Source organism: Mirounga leonina, unplaced genomic scaffold (assembly GCF_011800145.1).
Source record: "Mirounga leonina isolate KUSES-001 unplaced genomic scaffold, KU_Mleo_1.0 Mir_96, whole genome shotgun sequence".
Classification (NCBI taxonomy): domain Eukaryota; kingdom Metazoa; phylum Chordata; class Mammalia; order Carnivora; family Phocidae; genus Mirounga; species Mirounga leonina.
The window spans coordinates 2,866,609-2,886,943 of record NW_023270871.1 but is presented as its reverse complement, the minus strand read 5'-3'; the positions used below and the strand labels follow the sequence as shown (position 1 = coordinate 2,886,943).

General features: G+C 36.1%; 1 protein-coding gene and 1 non-coding gene across 2 annotated transcripts in view; both read left to right on the top strand.

Annotated features, from left to right (window-relative positions):
• LOC118006340 (nuclear pore complex protein Nup155) overlaps window positions 1–20,335 on the top strand; it is a 60,584-nt gene that overhangs the window by 12,282 nt on the left and 27,967 nt on the right. Inside the window, exons 7-20 of the mRNA XM_034998960.1 lie at window positions 1,474–1,579; window positions 2,318–2,391; window positions 2,683–2,774; window positions 4,566–4,663; window positions 5,159–5,311; window positions 6,050–6,150; window positions 8,818–8,988; window positions 11,320–11,430; window positions 12,602–12,696; window positions 13,438–13,526; window positions 14,003–14,065; window positions 14,592–14,739; window positions 16,063–16,129; window positions 17,527–17,642. Coding sequence (XP_034854851.1) covers window positions 1,474–1,579; window positions 2,318–2,391; window positions 2,683–2,774; window positions 4,566–4,663; window positions 5,159–5,311; window positions 6,050–6,150; window positions 8,818–8,988; window positions 11,320–11,430; window positions 12,602–12,696; window positions 13,438–13,526; window positions 14,003–14,065; window positions 14,592–14,739; window positions 16,063–16,129; window positions 17,527–17,642 — 1,484 coding nt within the window. The remainder of the gene's footprint in view (window positions 1–1,473; window positions 1,580–2,317; window positions 2,392–2,682; window positions 2,775–4,565; window positions 4,664–5,158; window positions 5,312–6,049; window positions 6,151–8,817; window positions 8,989–11,319; window positions 11,431–12,601; window positions 12,697–13,437; window positions 13,527–14,002; window positions 14,066–14,591; window positions 14,740–16,062; window positions 16,130–17,526; window positions 17,643–20,335) is intronic.
• On the top strand, window positions 18,625–18,752 carry LOC118006452. Its single transcript, XR_004678079.1, has one exon. It is a non-coding gene; the product is annotated as a small nucleolar RNA SNORA30/SNORA37 family (small nucleolar RNA).

The following is a 20,335-nucleotide window of genomic DNA, read 5'->3' as shown; positions in this document are numbered from 1 at the left end:
ACTTAATAATTCCTTCCTTGATGGACTTCTATGTTTTCAGTTTTCCTATTCATAAATAATGGTATAATAAGTGTTCTTTTGCAGGTCTCCTTGTGTACATGTGTGGATATTTTTTTGTGTAGAGACTTAGAATTCCTATGGTTGGGTTATGGAGCATATGCATTTAAAATTGTAATATTTTCATATTGCCCTCTGAGAGTTTTTTAGACTCTTAGCAGGCTTCCTTTTTAAGAATTTTTATTCATTTATTTGACAGGGAGAGAGCACAAGCAGGTGGAGTAGCAGGGAGAGGGAGAAGCAGGCTCCCACTGAGCAAAAAGCCAGATGTGGGGCTTGATCCCAGGATCCTGGGATCATGACCTGAGCTGAAGGCAGTCGCTTAATCAACTGAGCCACCCAGGCACCCCACTTAGCAGGCTTCTATGAATATATCCCACCACCCCTCACTGATGGTAGTATTATCAAACTTACTAATTTTGACCAATCTGATAGAAGGAAATTTTTTTTATTACTCTCTGAGGGAGGATCTTTTCATGTATTTATTGGTCATGTATGTTTACTCTGAAATGTCTTTTTATGTCTTTTCCTACTGTATTACTGGCTTTTTTTCATAAGGTAAATGTTAGGAAACTGATAAAGTAATATTCTCAGAGTCACATGGCTAATTAATTAGTGGCAGAGCTAGGATTACAACCCTGGTCAGCTGTGTTTTTTATATTACATTGTACCTCTTTCTTACCTAGTTTCTCTTGGCTTTGTTCATTATCAGCGCTCCCGCCCCACCCCACCCCAAAGGTTTTGTATGGCAAAAGTCAGACATTGAGAGGTAAACTGTAGATTATGGTGGCGATGGCTGCTATTAAGATATCTTTTTAGGGGCGCCTGGGTGGCTCAGTCGTTAAGCATCTGCCTTCGGCTCAGGTCATGATCCCCGGGTCCTGGGACTGAGCCCTGCATCAGGCTCCCTGCTCAGGAGGAAGCCTGCTTCTCCCTCTCCCACTCCCCCTGCTTGTGTTCCCTCTCTTGGCTGTGTCTCTCTCTGTCAAATAAATAAATAAAATCTTAAAAAAAAAGAAAAGATTTCTTTTTAGCCAAAATGGGAAGAGATGATACAAGTACCCCTATCCTATGTACTTTGGGCTCTTACAGACTGCACTTATTATTTGCTTTACTACTTTCAGATAAAAGAGTTTTTAAGATAATTAAAATATGAGTTTATTAACATAGCACTATGAGGTTTTGAAATAGCTGATTTCATTGAGAGCTATGATTTGATTATGGCTAACTACATTTTCTATTATTAATTAAAGGATTAAACTCGGTACTTATTCCAAGTAGTATGTCTCACTTTATTTACAATTATTGGTACTTCACTAAGATTTGAGGATTTTTGTATATGTGGTTATACGGTTAGTTGCTATGACAAATGTGTCTACATTTACAAGTCTTGCTTCTTTCAATTTTTCTTTTAAGGCAGAAGCAGGTTGGTTTAGCCAAAGATGTAGGAAAATAAACCACTCAAAGAGCACACTTTCTTTCCTTGTTCCTTCATTGCTACAATTCACATTCTCAGAAGATGGTAAGTAGAAAACAATAAATTTGGCAAACAAAAGTTTTTAAGATTGTTGACTTAACATTTTCTTCAGAAATTCTCATTCTTAACTGAAAGTTTGTCTTACTAAGTAAATAACAGTTGTTATATAGTCGTAAGGTTTCTTTTTTTCTTTTTTTTTTTTGATTTTATTTATTTGAGAGGGAGAGCATGAACAGTGGGAGGAACAGGGAGGAGCAAAGGGAGAGGGATAAGCAGACTCCGTGTTGAGCATGGAGCCCAACACTGGGCTCAATCCCATGACCCCGAGATCATGGCCTGAGCCGAAATCAAGAGTCAAGACACTCAACCGACTCAGCCACCCAGGCGCCCGCGCACGATGATTTATTTTCTTGAAGGAATGCACGGAGTATAATTATTTCCTGTGTTTCTAGCATATAGTAGACATTCATTAAATGTTTGTTGAATGAAGAAATAATCTAGAACTTGGTTTTGATTTGGCTTAAAATTCATCAAGAAGACAGAGTAATTTATTTGTGAGGCTCTTCATCTAGTCACAGTATTTGATGTCTGCTTTTTTCATATTTTGTCTGATTTAAATGCTTCTTGCCTTTGTCCTCATGCAAATATCATGGAACTTACCTGCAAAGCAAGAGAAAGCCCCTGAATGCAAAGTTCTAATTCAGCAATTTAAATTTGTTAGAAATGGCTACTCTGTTTAATTCGTTAATCTTTAGAGGTTTTTTTCCTTTGTCTTATTTTTAGATCCTATTGTTCAAATTGCAGTTGATAATTCTAGAAACATTTTATATACACGGTCTGAGAAAGGAGTAATACAGGCAAGTATTAATACACTACTATTTAAGGGGAGTAAGAACATCCCTGTTTTTAAGGAAGAGATTCAGTTACTCTTAGCCTTTTCCTATGAGCTGTGTGCTTTTTAAAAATACATCCCAAACTACTTCTTAGGGCTTCTTTTTTATGAAATTTCAAATCTCTGATGTTTCCATATCTGTGTGAAGTGTCTAAATTAAAGGATCCCTAAAAAGGAAGAGTCTTCTAAAAGTTTATTTTGTAAAATGCGTATGGGCTATAGTTATGTTTAAGTGGGTACAATTTTTTATTCACAGGTATATGATTTGGGCCAAGATGGACAAGGAATGAGCAGAGTTGCCTCAGTTTCACAGAATTCTATTGTTTCTGCTGCTGGAAACATTGCTAGGTAATTAATTGTCAGGCATTTCATTTGTACAAGGCATATCATTATGCTATATATGTGCGGCATACTAAAATTATTTCCTCTTCAAAATATCTCTAAAAGGAAAGGAATGTTGAAGATGACACTGGAGGTTATGTTTGAAACAGCTCCTAGAGAAAGACTCTTCCTTTAATTCTAATGTTGGATGGTTTGAAACATAAGGCAGACTGGTTTTTTTTTACAGTGTAAAGTACAGCTTTATTTTTCCTTGGAATGTGTTAAGCTTTAGGTGGTCTATATAGGCAATTACAGGAGTTGTCACTAGGAAACTACGTGTCTCAAAGTTCCCCACTAGTACCCACTCCAACCTTTTATTTATGTTATGTTATTTATTTATTTATTTGAGAGAAAGAACAAGTGAGAGTGAGTGAGAGAAGCAGACTCTATGCAGGGCTCGACCCCAGGACCCTGGGATCACCGCTCCAACCTTTTAACAGGCCTGTGTAGTATAAGTTTAGTTGGTCTGATAATTGACACAGGGCAGTTTGGGAATACAGAACTTCACCGTTTTATTGTTCACATTGTATTCTTGACGAAACTGAAACTAAAGGATGTTAAGATTTGTCTGAACTCTGAGTCCTAGAGAAGTGCTAGTACCCAAGTTACAAGCCAACTTTTCAGACACTGTACACTGTGATTTATGTATATCACAACTAATTTAGCTCAGCTGCAGAAATTCTTTTCAAATAACAAAGGCCTCAAATTTTCAGCTTCGGTTTTCTATGTGCTTGGGTCATTGCTGCATTCACCTATCCTAGCAAAAATTCAGTGCTTTCTTTGCTTTTCAGTGACAAAAAAATTTTCAAGGCAGACAATCTTAAACAAAGGGTTTCCTTTTTCTTCTCCAACTTTACTTTTTTTTTTGGAAACGTTTTCAAATCTACAGAAAAACTAGAAGAGCAGCATGGTAAAAACTGGTAATACCCTATCAAATTATCCAAATTCAACAGTTGTTACTGTTTTCCCTTATTTGCTCGCTTTCATTCTTATGAGCTATTTGAAAGTAAGTTGCAGACATCATGACTTTCACCCTTAAATCCTTCAACTTTCATGTCCTAAGTCTCTTACAGAAGCACAATACCAATTCGACACCTAAAAAAATTAATAATTTTGTAGTATTATCTTTTAATTATATAGTTCATATTAACATTACTTAACAGTCCCAAAAATCTTTCATAGCTGTTTTTCTTTCCATTTTTCCCCAGATTCAGTCAGAGCCCATGAATTAAATTGGTCATTTGTCTCATTAATATAGAATAGATGTCTCATTGTCTTTCTTTTCCCCTAAATATTCACATTTGGTGGGGAGGGGCAAGAGTCTTATTTGTGGAATATCTCAATTTCTGAATTTGTCCTTTTTCCATTATCATTAGATTGAGGTTTTGGTTTGGTTTTACCAGAATTACTCCTTGCAGCGTTACATCAGTAGGCACGTAACCACCAGGTTTTCCACTATTGAATACTTGGTTAAGGTGCTATTTACCAGATTTTTCCATTATAAAGTTTCATTTTTCCTTCTTTTTAATTAGTGGTAATCTTTACAATGATAATTTGATGCTCTGAGAACACCTTCTTCCTCATTAACCATTTACCCAATGGAGTTAGCCTTCTTTTATGATCTTTGAAAACAGGGTAATGTCTAACAATGTAAACTCATTCAGGGGGTTTGCCTGCTCTTGCTGCTGCTGTGTTAATTTCCCAAGAAGTTAGTCTTATTTTAGCATATTAGACTAGTTTTTTTTCCCTTTCTTGTAGGACCATAGATCGTTCTGTTTTTAAGCCGGTTGTTCAAATAGCAGTGATTGAAAATTCTGAATCCCTGGACTGTCAGTTATTGGCGGTTACACATGCAGGTATGTTGTTTAATTTCTGTGTCTGCTCTTGGTTTTAGAATTTGATAATCCTCAGACTTGGAAATTTGTGATTAGAAATGCGTTTTTACTTCTGTATCAGTTATCAAGCCATATTAATAATTCGTAAAATTAAGGATTTTGAAAATTGGAAGATTCTTGTGGTTTTGTCTCCTCATGTTATAGATGTCAAACTAGGTCTGACGGGTGAAGTGGCTAATATTCAGTGACAGAGCCTAAATAGGAAAAAGGACTCTCTTGGCTTATAGTTGCAGATTCTTTCTGCTAAAATGTGTTGATTCACCTGTCAATTCCAAGTGACACTGTCTTAGAACTCTACTTCAGGTGGTATTACACATGGTGATTTAAGATTAGTCAGGAAGGTGATTCTAGGACTTTAACAAGTGTCTGTGTTTCTCTGTGGAATTGCTTCAATCACACAAGGACCTCAAGTCTTTCATTTTCTGTTACTGATGTATAATTTTATCCCATCATCAGGTGTAAGGTTATATTTCAGCACTTGTCCATTCAGACAGCCATTAGCACGACCTAATACATTGACACTGGTTCATGTCCGCTTACCTCCTGGATTCTCAGCGTCTTCAACAGTGGAAAAGCCTTCAAAAGTACATAAAGCTCTTTATAGTAAAGGTAAGTTCTGATATCGTATCAGATTTAAGATTGGATTTTTTAAATTGTTAAAATTAGAATGTCTTTTGAGCCATTTGAAAATAATAAATTTTCCAATAAAATTTAGAATATTTTAATTTCTTACATTAATAATGTCCTTACACCTATAATCATCCAGTGGACTTAAGGCTGCTATCTCTCAAGTCAGTATAAAGGAAACAAGTTAGCGGGAGGAGCTGGAATTGAGTCCAAGAGAGTATATTTCAAAATCAACTAATATTGCTGAGATGATCTTTTATAGTTTACTCTGCCATTCCACTAGTAACTTCGTCATTTTTATTCATGATGTTTGAGATAATCAGTACATGAAATTCTGTTTCATTGAATATTAGATACCGTTGATTGAAAGTTACAACATTTTTTATGTATTAAATGTACTTTTTTAAAGTTAATTAAATTCGTAAGCCCATTGATTGCAAAATATGTCATAACGTCAGAAATTTTAAGATGTGAAAAAAGTGTTTACTCAAAAGAAATGGAAGTGTAAGATCTGGAACACTTAATGATTCTACCCTATTAATAATTATATGTCCTTTTAAGGGATTAATTTTTTTTTATTTTGTGACTCGTTTACTTACAACAATGCATGCTATGTATATATGTTATATATATTAATGTTAGTAGTTAATATTTTTAAGAACATTGGGGATGCATATTATTTGGCATCATATAATAAGATTTTGTGTATTAAACTTCTAGGCATTCTACTGATGGCAGCTTCAGAAAATGAAGATAATGATATTTTGTGGTGTGTCAACCATGATACATTTCCCTTCCAAAAGCCAATGATGGAAACCCAGGTAAGTTATCCTGAGAATCTTAATTTTTTATATAATTTATAATTTTTTTTTAAAGATTTTATTTATTTATTTATTTGAGAGAGAGAATGAGAGAGAGAGAGAGCACATGAGAGGGGGGAGGGTCAGAGGGAGAAGCAAACTTCCTGCTGAGCAGGGAGCCCGATGCGGGACTCGATCCCGGGACTCCAGGATCATGACCTGAGCCGAAGGCAGTCGCTTAACCAACTGAGCTACCCAGGCGCCCCTATAATTTGTAATTTTAAGTAAAGAGTAAAATTTTAAGCATCTTTATGTTGTAATAGCATTTATTTTGAGCAATCATATATGATTAGAAATCATATTGAAAGGAAGTGTATCCTGTTAATTATTTGTTTTTCCTTCGTGAGGTTAGAAGTCATTATGGTAATCATTAAAAATATCTTTAAACAGGGCGTCTGGGTGGCTCAGTTGGTTAAGCTCCTGGGATCGAGTCCTGTATCGGGCTCCCTGCTCAGCAGGGAGTCTGCTTCTCCCTCTGACCCTCCCCCCTCTCATGCTCTCTCTATCTCATTCTCTCTCTCAAATAAATAAATAATATCTTTAAAATATATATATATCTTTGGGCGCCTGGGTGGCTCAGTTGGTTAAGCAACTGCCTTCGGCTCAGGTCATGATCCCAGGGTCCTGGGATCGAGTCCCACATCGGGCTCCCAGCTCAGCGGGGAGCCTGCTTCTCCCTCTGACCCTCTCGTCTCTCATGCTGTTTCTCTCTCGCTTGCTCTCCAATAAATAAATAAATAAAATCTTTTAAAAAAATAAAAATAAAAATAAAAAAAATAATAAAAAATATATATATCTTTAAACATTGGAATCATTTTAGAATGTTTCTCATACTGTATCCGAAAAATGCATACATATTTTCTGAAATAATTTTTGTGCCGTTTAAATATATTATGTTTTTAGTTATTTAATTATGAGGTCATCCATTATAGTTATGACTTAGAATTGTGTCTTTTTTGGGATGCCTAGGTGGCTCATTCGGTTGGACATCTGACTTTGGCTCAGGTCATGATCCTGGGGTCCTGGGATTGAGTCCCGTGTTGGGCCCCTTGCTCACCAGGGAGCCTGCTTCTCCTGTCTGCTGCTCCCCCTGCTTGTCCGCTCGCTCGTGCGTGCTCTGTCTCGCTCTCGCTCTCTGGCAGATGGATAAGTAAAGTCTTAAAAAAATAATAAAATAATTGTATCTTTTTAAAAAAAATATTTTATTTATTTTAGAGAGTGCATACATGGGGTGGGGGAGGGGCAGAGGGAGAGAGAGAATCTCAAGCAGACTCCTCGCTGAGTGCCATGCCTGATGCAGGGCTCGATCTCATCACCCTGAGATCATTACCTGAGCTGAAATAAGAGTAGGACACTTAACTGAACCACCCAGGCGCCCCTTAGAATTTTATCTTAATGATGTCTTTAATTTGTAGTTCTGCCTAAATTTACTTATTTATTTTAAAGATTTTATTTATTTAGGGGTGCCCCTTAATTATAGAAATTTTTGAACATACAGAAGAATAGAGGAATGATTTTCCCCATCTTGTTTTCTTTTTTTTTTTCTTTAAGTTATTTATTTATTTGACAGAGACTGAGAGAGACACAGCCAGAAAGGGAACACAAGCAGGGGGAGTGGGACAGGGAGAAGCAGGCTTCCCACTGAGCAGGGAGCCCGATGCAGGGCTCGATCCCAAGACCCCGGGATCCGGACCTGAGCCAAAGGCAGACGCTCAACGACTGAGCCACCCAGGCGCCCCCCCATCTTGTTTTGATCTCTCTTCCCTGCATATACAAATGTCCACACATAAACACATAATCGTGGGGTTTTTTTTTTAAGATTTTATTTATTTATTTGACAGAGAGACGCAGCGAGAGAAGGAACACAAGCAGGGGGAGTGGGAGAGGGAGAAGCAGGCTTCCCGCCGAGCAGGGAGCCTGATGTGGGGCTCGATCCCAGGACCCCGGGATCATGACCTGAGCCGAAGGCAGACGCTCAATGACTGAGCCACCCAGGCGCCCCCATAATTGTGTTTTAAAAGCAAATACCACTGCATATTACATGAAATTGATGTACAGGTCCTGGATGAGAGGTGCAGCCCCAGCCTGTCCTAGCCCAGTCTCACACCTTGGCTGCTCGTCTCAGCCCTCAGCACAAAATGAGCTAAGAAGAGGCCAGCACCTCCAAGGGTATGGCCAAGGAAGGCTATCTCTGCTCCCCACTGTTGGTATCCCCTGTTCTACCCCATTTACTTCTCCTAAATGCCCTTGCATAGCCCATGCTGCCTACCTCCTGAGGATGCTGATCAAACCGGATAAACCAGCCTCTACTACTACTAAAGATGGTAGAATATAGTTTTTGGGTATCAAAAGAATTACAATTCTAGTAAACACTATTTACAGTTTATCCTAAGAAGATTTTGTCTTTCCCTTCTTTCGTGAAAGATAATTGTCATAGAAGCTGGTCTGATTAAAGGAATAGATAGTAGAGCATTAAATAGAAACTTAGGAATGCTCACATACATGTGTTATTAATTTGTAAAATTCTGTATTTCCTTAGAAATTAGGTCTATATGTTTTTTCCTTTTTGGAAGGTTTGCTTTATGTAACTTTAATAGCAGGTATAAAAAGTTTATTTCTTTTGTATAGATGACAACCCGTGTTGATGGTCATTCCTGGGCTCTTTCTGCAATAGATGAATTGAAAGTAGATAAAATAATTACACCCTTAAATAAGGATCATATTCCAATAACTGACTCACCGGTTGTGGTACAGCAGCACATGTTGCCTCCAAAGAAATTTGTTCTCCTCTCAGCACAGGTATGTACATACTCTGTTAAGGTGGAGACAATAAAGAAGCCATGTTTAATGTTATGTATTTTGCAATATTTGCTTAATGGAGTCATAAGGACTTTAGGAGAGTTTACTCTTAAAGATATTCTTAAGGAATAATTTTAAATACCAAAAATGCAACAAAAAGAGCTTGCTGTTTATGAAGTATTCTATTTTTTTTTAAAGTACCATTTCTAGGACCAGTGTTTAGCGGCATAAAACAAAATAACCTAAATTTATTATTTTAATTCTCACTTAACTTATAAAAAAAAATTTTTTAATACTGGATTTTGGAATAGTGATGCATTTAAAATTCAAATGGTATAATGAGTATACAGAATAAAATCTCCCTTCCAGTTGAGGTCCCTTCCCTACAGACCCCCATGTCATCAGCATCTGTGTATCCTTCCAGAGGTGTGGACATACAAACAAAATATTTCTAAATAAATGGTAGTGTATCACATACACCATTTTATACCTTGTTTTTTATATCTCAGATACATATTTTAGAGATCTTTCCATATCATTATATAAAGAACTTTCTCATTCTATTTTGTATTTGAAAGGTTTTCTTTTATATGAATGTACCCTATTTAACTAGGTCCCTATTGATGGATTATTTTTTGCTGTTCGTAATACTACAACCTTATGTGTATATCATTTTCTTTGTGTGTGAATAAAGCTGTAGAATTATATCTGCTGGGTGAAAGAATATGTGCATTTCTAATTTTGATAGATGTTGCCAGATTCCCCTGTATTCATATATACGTGCATACATTCACTATTGATGAATATTGATGGCTGTTTCCTTACATCCTGTCCAAGTATAATATGCCATTTTAATAAGAGTAAGATGGACAGTCTTTTTTTTTTTGTTCTTTTTTGTTTTTTGTTTTTGTTTTCTTTGGACAGTCTTTTCAAGTGTTTATTTTTCTATGGACTATCCCTATTTTATTGAGTTCTCTTTTTCATTTTGATTTATAGAAGCTCTTTATCAAGGAAACTTACTGTAATTTTAGTATCATATTTTTCCTAGTGTGTCATTTTATTTTGTTTACTGAGACTTTTTCCCATACAGGTAAGCATATTAGTCGAAATTTTCTGTTATCTTTTCGGATTTATAAAAGTAGTAAAAAAAAAAAACCTTCCTCATTCTGAGGTTTATAAAAAAAAATTTACCCACAGTTGCTTTTAGTACTATTATAGTTTTATTTTTGTCCTTTAAATCTCTGATCTGTTTGGAATTTATCCTGATATCCTGATTAAGGATCCAGCTTCATTTTTTTTCTAAATGGACATATGCCAACATAATTAATGGATAATCTAACTTTAATCCTCTGGTTTGAGGGACAGCTTTTATCGTATTCTAAATTCAAATATTTACTTGAACCTGTATGACAACTTTCTAAATTTAATAAGAAAACACTCACCGCCACCAAAAAATAAATTAAGGTTCTGGCTCTGTAGATACAACATTTTATAAATCTATGTTTTATGCATGATAATAGCACATGCCCTCTGAATACATTTTGTGTGTTACAGAGCAGTGTTTTTTGTTTGTTTGTTTGTTTGTTTGTTTGTTTGAGGTGATATCTTTTTTTATGTTCAATTAGCCAACATAATAGTACATCATTAGTTTTTGATATAGTGTTCAATGATTCATTAGTTGCGTATAACACCCAGTGTTCCTCACCACATATGCCCTCCTTAATACCCATAACCTGGTGACCCCACCCCACATCCCCCTCCCTTCTGTAACCCTCAGTTTGGTTTCCAGAGTCCAGAGTCTCTCATGGTTTGTTTCCCTCTCTGATTTCTTTCCATTCAGTTTTCTCTCCCTTCTCCTGTGGTCCTCCACGCTATTCCTTATGTTCTACGTATGAGTGAAACCATATAATTGTCTTTCTCTGCTTGACTTATTTCACTTAGCATAGTCCCCTCCATTCAATCTATGTCGATGCAAATGGTGGATATTCATCCTTTCTGATGGCTGAGTAATATTCCATTGTATATTTGACCCACATCTTCTTTATCCATTTATCTGTTGAAGGGTATCTTGGCTCCTTCCACAGTTTGGCATTGTGGACATTCAGAGCATTGTTTTCTTATTAAATTTTCTTTGGGCATATATAGACCTAGTATAGGTTGGGAGTTGAAATGTAGATGTTCTTTTTGGCCAGTTTACTTTGTATTCTTGAAGGGGTTTTTTTTTGTTTTGTTGATTTTATTAAATAAAATAGCAGGGTCAGTTGATGCCAGCCATGCCAGATAAATCTATTACTTATGGTTGTGGTTTTTTTTTTTTTTTAAACTTTTTAGGGAAGTCTTATGTTTCATAAACTTAGACCTGTAGATCAACTGAGACACCTACTTGTGAGTAATGTGGGTGGAGATGGAGAAGAGATTGAAAGATTCTTTAAATTACATCAGGTAATTAATTATTTGTACTTTTTAAAAAAATGTTATGATATTTTAAACAATAAAACAATGAGAATAATACCTGAATTTTATGTAAGTTAGGATCAAAATACTGTAATTAATAGGTACTCTTAGCAGTCTTTCTTTCTTTACATAGGTCATTATCTGTGTACTAATATTTGGGAGCAGTATTAATAAGTAAAGCTTATACAGTAAACTCAGATTTTTATCTGTTATTGATAAGTTCTTATTTTAAAGTATACTAGTAAGAAACTCATGTTCAAGTTATATGATAAATACATTTTTATTAAAACACAGGATATTTGTGGACAAATCTTTTTTTTTTTTTAAGATTTTATTTATTTATTTGACAGAGAGATAGAGAGAGCACAGATAGACAGAGTGGCAGGCAGAAGGAGAAGTAGGCTTCCCGCCGAGCAGAGAGCCCAATGTGGGGCTCGATCCCAGGACCCTGGGATCATGACCTGAGCCGAAGGCAGACGTTTAACCAACTGTGAGCCACTCAGGCGCCCCCTTTTTTTTTTAATTCTTAGTTTTGTTTTGTTTTGTTTTTTTTAATTTTTTTGCCAATGACCTGATGAAAAAATTGAGGGCAGTAGTGATAATGCCATTAGTATTTCAAAGCCATTGCTAGAATTGAGAAGGTAAAACTCAGAAAGCTTAAGATCAAGAATATCAGATCAAAGTTAAGTACAGAGAGACTGGATTCAAATCACCAGCTCTGCCACCAGGTTAGATTACTTTAGTTCTGTGAACTTCAGTTTCTTCATGTGTAAAACAGGCATTATAATAGTGTATGATGTGGGAGTTAATATATGCTAACCTTTTAAAATAGTACCTGGCACATGTCAGGTACTTAATAAATAGCTATATTGTTGTTGTTATTTTCTAAAAGGTAAAAAGACCATGAGAAAGAAAATTAGGGGAATAAACTATAGACGAAAATAGAGTCTAGATAAAAAGAAAAAGCACCCTTTAATGATAGTGCCTCTGATAAACGTTCTCCTTTTTCATACCAACTGATTTCATTCACTTAGCAGATATATATTGAGCACCTGCTCTGTGCTAGGCACAAATTGAAACACTGGATACAAGAATAACCAAAACTTCTTTTTAAATGTTTATGTTTACTATAAGGGAAGAAACTTTTTTTTTTAAATAGGAAGACCAGGCTTGTGCAACCTGCCTTATCCTTGCTTGTTCCACTGCTGCCTGTGATAGAGAAGTATCTGCATGGGCCACTCGGGCTTTCTTCAGGTATATGTCAGTTTTCTTTTGTTCTTGGCCACTTTTTTTAATGATAGCATTGGTCAATGTGGTAGTTTAAGGGCTTACCAAACAGTTGAAGAACTATATAGGAAAGATAGTAAAATTTTTTTGCAAAAGGATGAAATCTGGAAAGATTATAATGCTAATAGACGTAGCTAGATTAATACAATGTATGAATTGTTACCCCTGCTCTGGGTTCTGTTCTCCAACTTCTTCTGTCTAGTCTTTTTTCTACACTTCTTTCTACTCCAGTTACCATATCTTTACTTCCTAAAACACTATATCGATTCTGCTTTACTTGTATCATTGGCATTGAGGGATTCTAAATCACTTTAAGGAAACTTGGTATCAAAACGATATTTTTATTTGGAAAATATTTAGCTATAGGTAAGAATTTGAAATGTGATTTGTTTAAAACAATTTTTCAAGTGCTATCTAACTGTAATCTGTTATGAAAATTACAGTGCCATATACTCTTAAGTAAATTCTCTGCATTGCTGACCCTTAGAAATTGCTAGAGTCGCTTATAATTCTTTCTGGTAGAGGTTCAAGTCAACAGTTTCTAAATAAGTATTGTATCTATGCTTATAGATATAAGTACTGTAAAATACATTAAAGTCTGTAATGTTTAAAGCATTTATTTGGGAGCTAGCAGGACTTGGAACAATTCCATCTTTTAAGGTGGATAATTTCACTGAATAAGATCAGCCTCTGTTGTCATAAAAACAGGTACGGTGGTGAAGCACAGATGAGATTTCCACCCACTCTCCCTGCTCCAAGTAATGTTGGTCCCATCTTGGGGTCTCCTGTCTACTCTAGTGAGTACAAAATACTGAAATGAGACTATTTCTAATAGTTTGAGTTTTAGAAACTGCTTAGCATATTTTAATGAACAAAGCTTTTCCTTATATTTATTTACTTGCTACTGTTTTATTGGTGAATACAGTTCTATAGATGTCTGACTCTTAAAAGCAAGGATATATTAATACTGAGTTCTTTATGCATGTTAGAGAACAAAATAACATGTAACCAGTAGTATTTATAGAACTCATTTGTTATTTATCCAAAAGGAAGGAGGTGAATGATTTCATAACAAGTAAACTCCCACCTCAATGTTTTCCTCAGTGGGAGTTATTAGAAAATGCGTGGGAAATCAGCGGAGTCCCTAAATCTTAAATATTTCATGGATAGTGCCACTCCGCACTCATGCTGAGAAACAGCTTCTCCTAATTTAATCAGATTTAAAAGATTGGGAGGTTATTTTATAAATCTTTATATCTTCTTTCCTTTTTAGGTTCTCCTATTCCTAGTGGTAGTCCATATCCAAATCCATCATTTTTGGGAACACCATCTCAAGGTACCTCTTTTCTTTGTTTTATATTGCTACTACTATTCTTTTTGAAGAGCTAATACTGTTATCCTTAATGCTTAGTGAAAGAAATATTAACTTCCCCTAGTCTCTTGAAAACAATGTAGTTGAATAGAAGTTACATCCAAGCAAGTATTGACATTTGGCCATGAATGCCTTTGCATAGGAACACCTTTAGTAGTATACCTGAAAGCTCCTTATCTGGGTACCAGGATTTAATATGCAGCCATGAAATCTGTATAATTAGCTCTGTTTGACTCCCAACATTAAGGAGGAGTGATTGCAAGCTTTCTTGCCTTTTATCCTGCATGCCGACACTTAGAAAGCCTACCTGGGAGCATCTATCCAATCTGAGTCTCTTCTTACCAGGGAAAACCAAATTCAATACCTATTTATTCCAGTATTTTTGTAAATATTCTTACCTTTGGGCCTACATACACAGGCTGTGGTTATTGAGGATGCTGAATGTTTAAGGTTAAATTTAAAGATTTGTCTTTCTTATGTTGTGTACAAGGTGTACATCCTCCTGCCATGTCAACTCCAGTGTGTGTTTCAGGAAACCCAGCAACTCAGGCTGCAAGTATGAGTTGTATGGCTGCACCAGAGATTGTGTACTCTGGAAAACACAATGGTATTTGCATTTACTTTTCTCGAATCATGGGGTAAGTTTTGCATGGAATAACCAACTATTGCTTACCTTGTCCTATTTTGTGTAGTTGAATATTTTTAACTTTAAATTTGGGACATCATTTATTCCTGTTAAATCTAACTTACAGTTTTATTTAGCTCACTTGTTCATTAATAAAATTGTTTTCTATTTAGCTTTTTTTAAATCATCTAACCATCTGTATTTGTTGTGTTTTATATATATGTATACACATACATATTAACATATGGTGTTACAAACCACCCCATTAACTCAGTGACCTGTATCTGCAAGTCAGCTAGGTGGTTCTGGTCTTAGCTAGACTAACTCATTTATACTCATTCAGCTGTGGGATTGAAGAGAGCCCTGTCAATCTTGGCTGGAGTCTCACATGTTTAGGGTCATGTTTGTATGCAGGTGTAGAATGGTCTCTGCTGGGACAATTGGGTTTTTGTTTTTCACATGGTCTCTCATCCTCCAGCAGGTTAGCCAGGGGTTATTCCCTTGGTGATGGCAAAGTCCCATGAGACAGGGTAGAAATTTGCAAAGCTTCTTGATGCCTAGGTTTAAAGTTGGCTTACCATTATTTTAACCTCATTCACTGGGCCAGGGAAACATCTCCAGGCCAACCCAGATTAAAAAATAGAATTCATTCAAATAAAATCTTTTTAAAAAGCCAGGGGGTGGGCACCTGGGTGGCTCAGTCGTTAAGTGTCTGCTTTCGCCTCAGGTCATGATCCCAGGGTCCTGGGATCGAGCCCCGCGTCGGGCTCCCTGCTCAGAGGGTAGTCTGCTTCTCCCTCTCCCACTCCCCCTGCTTGTGTTTCCTCTCTCGCTATGTCTCTCTCTATCAAATAAATAAATAAAATCTTTAAAAAAAAATTGAATCCATTCAAACATGGGAAATAAACTCATTATGAGAGACACATCAAAGTCATAGTGTAAAGGATAACTATAAGGAGGGACAAAGAATTACAGCCATTTTTGCAATTAGTCTACCATATCATCCAGTTAATTATTTGAGATGGATGCTTTCATTTGAATCATTTGCTTAAAATGTGAAGCAGTGCAATACTCTTTTATAAATTTGTTTTTGCATTATAAACTTTGTTTACAATTCATTGCCCAGAGTCTTTTGATTTTTTCTCAGCAGTATTTCATGATGTGAAATAACTTAGGTATATCAGGTTTAGAAATTTTCTTGTTTTCCATTCTTTTGGATAACTTTGTGAAGTATTAAATCATTGCTGTACTTTGATAAACACACAGACAGGAATTTACTACATATTGTAATTGTTTTTGTTTATACAGCATAATTATTAAAACTTTTTTATTTCAGAAATATCTGGGATGCGAGTTTAGTTGTGGAGAGAGTATTCAAGAGTGGCAACAGAGAAATCACTGCAGTAAGTGTGTTGTATAATGTATTCCATTGCTGTATGTAACCATTTTATGGTATTAATTGTATAAATAGATTGTTTCACATTTCTTGGTGTTAGAAACAAGATGCTGATTATTCTTTTATGGACGTGTTTGTGTACGTGTCCAATAAACTCCTTGCCCTGGGTGAAGTCCCAGCTCCGTCACTTATATAAATGATGAGTCATTTTCTTAATATTTCAGTCTGATACCTCACTATAAGGTGAGAATAATAACCTGTTGTGAGGGTTAAACAGAGTAAGTCCTAATCCTTAATATTTACTCAAAGCTACTATTTAATATTTCACTTATATGCTCCCGAATTCCATGAACCCAGTACTAATTTCCATGCATAAATATACTTTCTAGAGTACTTTAAGAATAGATCCTGTAGGAGTGCCTGGGTGGCTCAGTCGGTTAAGGTCTGCCTTTGGCTCAGGTCATGATCCCAGGGCCCTGGGATCGAGCCCTGCATCGGGCTCCCTGCTCAGCAGGGAGCCTGCTTCTCCCTCTCCCCCCTGCTTGTCTCTCTCTCTCAAATAAATAAATTAAATATAGTTTTTTTTTAAGATTTTATTTATTTGACAAATAGAGAGTGAGCACAAGTAGGCAGAGTGGCAGGCAGAGGGGGAGGGAGAAGCAGGCTCCCTGATGAGCAGGGAGCCCGACGTGGAGCTCGATCCCAGGACCCTGGGATCAGGACCTGAGCAGAAGGCAGACATTTAACCAACTGAGCCACCCAGGTGCCCCAATAAATAAAATCTTAAAAAAAAAAAAAAAGAATAAATTCTGTAAACCTTTGTATTATCATAAATTCATAAATTCAGGTAGTAAAATTTTTTAAACATGAAGTATGAATACAATTTATTTTAAGCTTTTTTCTTTTTAAATCTGAAAGATACCAAATATTTTTTCGATTCTGATACTATTTTAAAGTTCACATTTCTAAGAAGAAGAATATATTTATTTAACATAGTATATGATTCCATTTATATGAAGTTCAAGAACAGGCAAAGCTAACCTATGGTGACAAATAAGAAAAGTGGTTTGCTGGGAGATGGAATGACTAGTGACTAGAAAGGAGCATTAGGGAACTTCTTGGGTGTTGGAAATATTCTGTATTGTGGTCTGGGTGGTGACTGAATTAAAATATAAAAAGCTATCAAGATATTCACTTAAGATGTGTTTATTTTACTGTCTGTAAATTATACCTAAAACAAACCAAAGCAGGATAGGAGGGATGTGGCTATCTAGTCCTTTATTCTGCAACAAGCATAAATAATTACTGTTATTAAAACTTGACATTCAGTTATAAAGAGTATGTTTTTTACATATACACTTTTTCAGTGTTTTAAAGCTTTTGAAAATACTTTTTTTCTTACAGATTGAAAGTAGTGTTCCCTCCCAACTGTTGGAGTCAGTGCTACAAGAACTAAAAGGTTTGCAAGAATTTCTAGACAGAAACTCCCAATTTGCAGGGGGACCATTAGGAAATCCAAAGTAAGAATAAACAAGATTTATTTGCCTATTTTTTCCTTTTTCTCTCTGAGATATAATTCACATTATAAAATTCATCCTTTTAAATATTTAGTTCAGTGGTTTTTAGCATATTTATGAGGTTATGCTTTTACCACCACTATCTAATTCCAGAACATTTTCATCATGCCAAAAAGAAACCCTTTACCCATTAGCAGTCACTCCCTGTTCACACCACAGTAAAAATAATACCATAGAATGGCTTAAACAACAAACATTTATTTCTCACAGTTCAGGAGGCTGGAAGTCTGAGATCAGGGTGCCAGTATGGTTGAGTTCTGGTGAGGACCCTCTTCGTCGTTTACAGGCAGCTACTTTCTTTCTGTGTCCTAACATGGCAGAGAGAAAACTAGGTGACAGTCTCTCTGGTCTCTTCTTGTAAGGCTGTTAATCGCATTGTGTGGGCTTCACTCTCATCACTCCATCTAAACCTAATTACCTCCCAAAGGCCCAATCTCCTAATACCATCACTCTGGGAATTGGGACTTCAACATTGGAACATGGTGGGACACAAACAGTCCATAGCACTCCCCATTTCCTTTCCAGTCCCTAACAACCACTAATCTATCTGTGTCTGTGGATCTGCCATATTCTGGATCTTTTATGTAAATGGAAATGTGGCCTTTTGTTTCTGGCTTCTTTTAGCATATTTTCAAGGTTCACGTGTTTTAACGTGTATCGGTATTTTGTTTCATTTTTCAGTTCATCAGGTGATGCTCATTTGGGTTATGTTAGCTTTTTGGTTGCTATGAAAATGCTGATGTGAACATACCTATAAAGGTTTTTGTGTGGGCGTATGTTTAGGATAAAAAATTTTTTTTATTATAGAAATAATATGGGCTTTTTGTAAAGATTTCACTTTACTGCCCAGAAAATTTATGATCTGTAGTATAACAGTATAAACTATATGAAATATATAAATATGTGTTTCTTTAAAACTGTAAATGTAGCACTTTCACAGGTCCTCCCCTGACACTGGGGCCAGGATTTGGTAGCTGGTGCTGAAAGAAAACCCTTGATTGCATCCTGGCCGTGGAACCGTGCCAGGGGCAGTTGTCACTCAGTGGGACAGAGAGACTGTTCTGTGACATCATGGTCAACATTGTATCTTTCTCCTGCTGCTCTTACCTTAGGTCTTCTCCTTTAAAAAAAAAAAGAAAGAAAATTAAATAAACTGCAAATAGAATCTAAATAGGCACACTTTTATGAAACATTGTATATACTCACTATATCTTCTACAACATTCCAAATCAGTGGAATAAATAATTTTTTTTTAAAGATTTTATTATTTATTTGACAAAGAGACACAGCGAGAGCAGGATCACAAGCAGGGGGAGCGGAAGGGGGAGAAGCAGGCTTCCTGCTGAGCAGGGAGCCCGATATGGGGCTCGATCCCAGGACCCTGGGATCATGACCTGAACTGAAGGCAGATGCTTAACGACTGAGCCACCCAGGCGCCCAAGAATAAATAATTTTTATATTGGCTGCATATTTTTCCATTATTTATATGCAGACATTTAATGGTGTAACTCTATATATACTAATATAATATAATATACTAATATAATAATTGCAGTGTTCCTGTTTTTTCATGTTATAAAGAAGGTACAGTGATTACTCCTCTTTATACATGTTGGTGTACTTGTTCAGTAATCTTCAGATGAATTTCTTGAGAAGTAGAATTATTGGGTATAAGAACTTTTTAAAATGTTGATATGTAGTATTTAGTTGTCTCCTGAGAAAGTTAAACCAATTTTCTTTATTTTGAGCCTTTGGAACACTCTAAAGTATATCTTAATGTATAAATTGATTTCTCCCTTCTTCCGTTAACCCAGTTTAAGAGTCTGTCTTTTAATAAGACAATATAACCTCTTCCCGTGTTTGGGATTAGTTTGTTTGATCTTATTTTCACCGTCCTGAATTTGTGCTTTTTATTGTGTGTTTTGTTTTTCTTTCCTTCCCCATCCCCTTATTTTACTGGATTGATCAGACCTCTCCCTACCCCAAACACAGATTTAGAAGTTTTATACATGATTTTCTTTCTCTAGTAGTTAGTTTTAAATTCTGAAAAATACACATCTCTGTCAGCATTAGTAATTGGACAGAAGCTATTACCGTTCCTTTTTCCCCTGCCCTCCCCCAGTATCCTCCTTGGAAATTAGCTGGAATTTTAGTTGTAAGGTATTTTTTTTCTTTTTTCTTTTTTTCTTTTCTTCTGTTAATAGTTTCTTAGCAGTTTATTGAATTTTACAGTTATAACTGCAGTTGTCTGTTAATTTTATACCCTGCTACTTTACTAATTTCTCTTTAGTTAGTTTTTTCATTGAGTGTTTTGGATTTTTCAAATATGTATGTAGTCCTGTCATCTGCAAATAGAGATAATTTTACCTTTTCTTTCTGGCTCTAGTTGCTTTCTCCTGTCTGTATAGGCTAATATCTCCAACACAGTGTTAAATAGTAGTGGAGGTACACTGGGCATCTGGGTCTTATTCCTGACTTTAGTGGGAAAGCTTGTAGTGTTTCTCTATTAAAGATCATGCTGGGGCGCCTGGGTGGCTCACTTGCTAAGTGTCTGCCTTTGGCTCAGGTCATGGTCCCAGGGTCCTGGGATCAAGCCCCGCATCAGGCTCCCTGCTCCGCAGGAAGCCTGCTTCTCC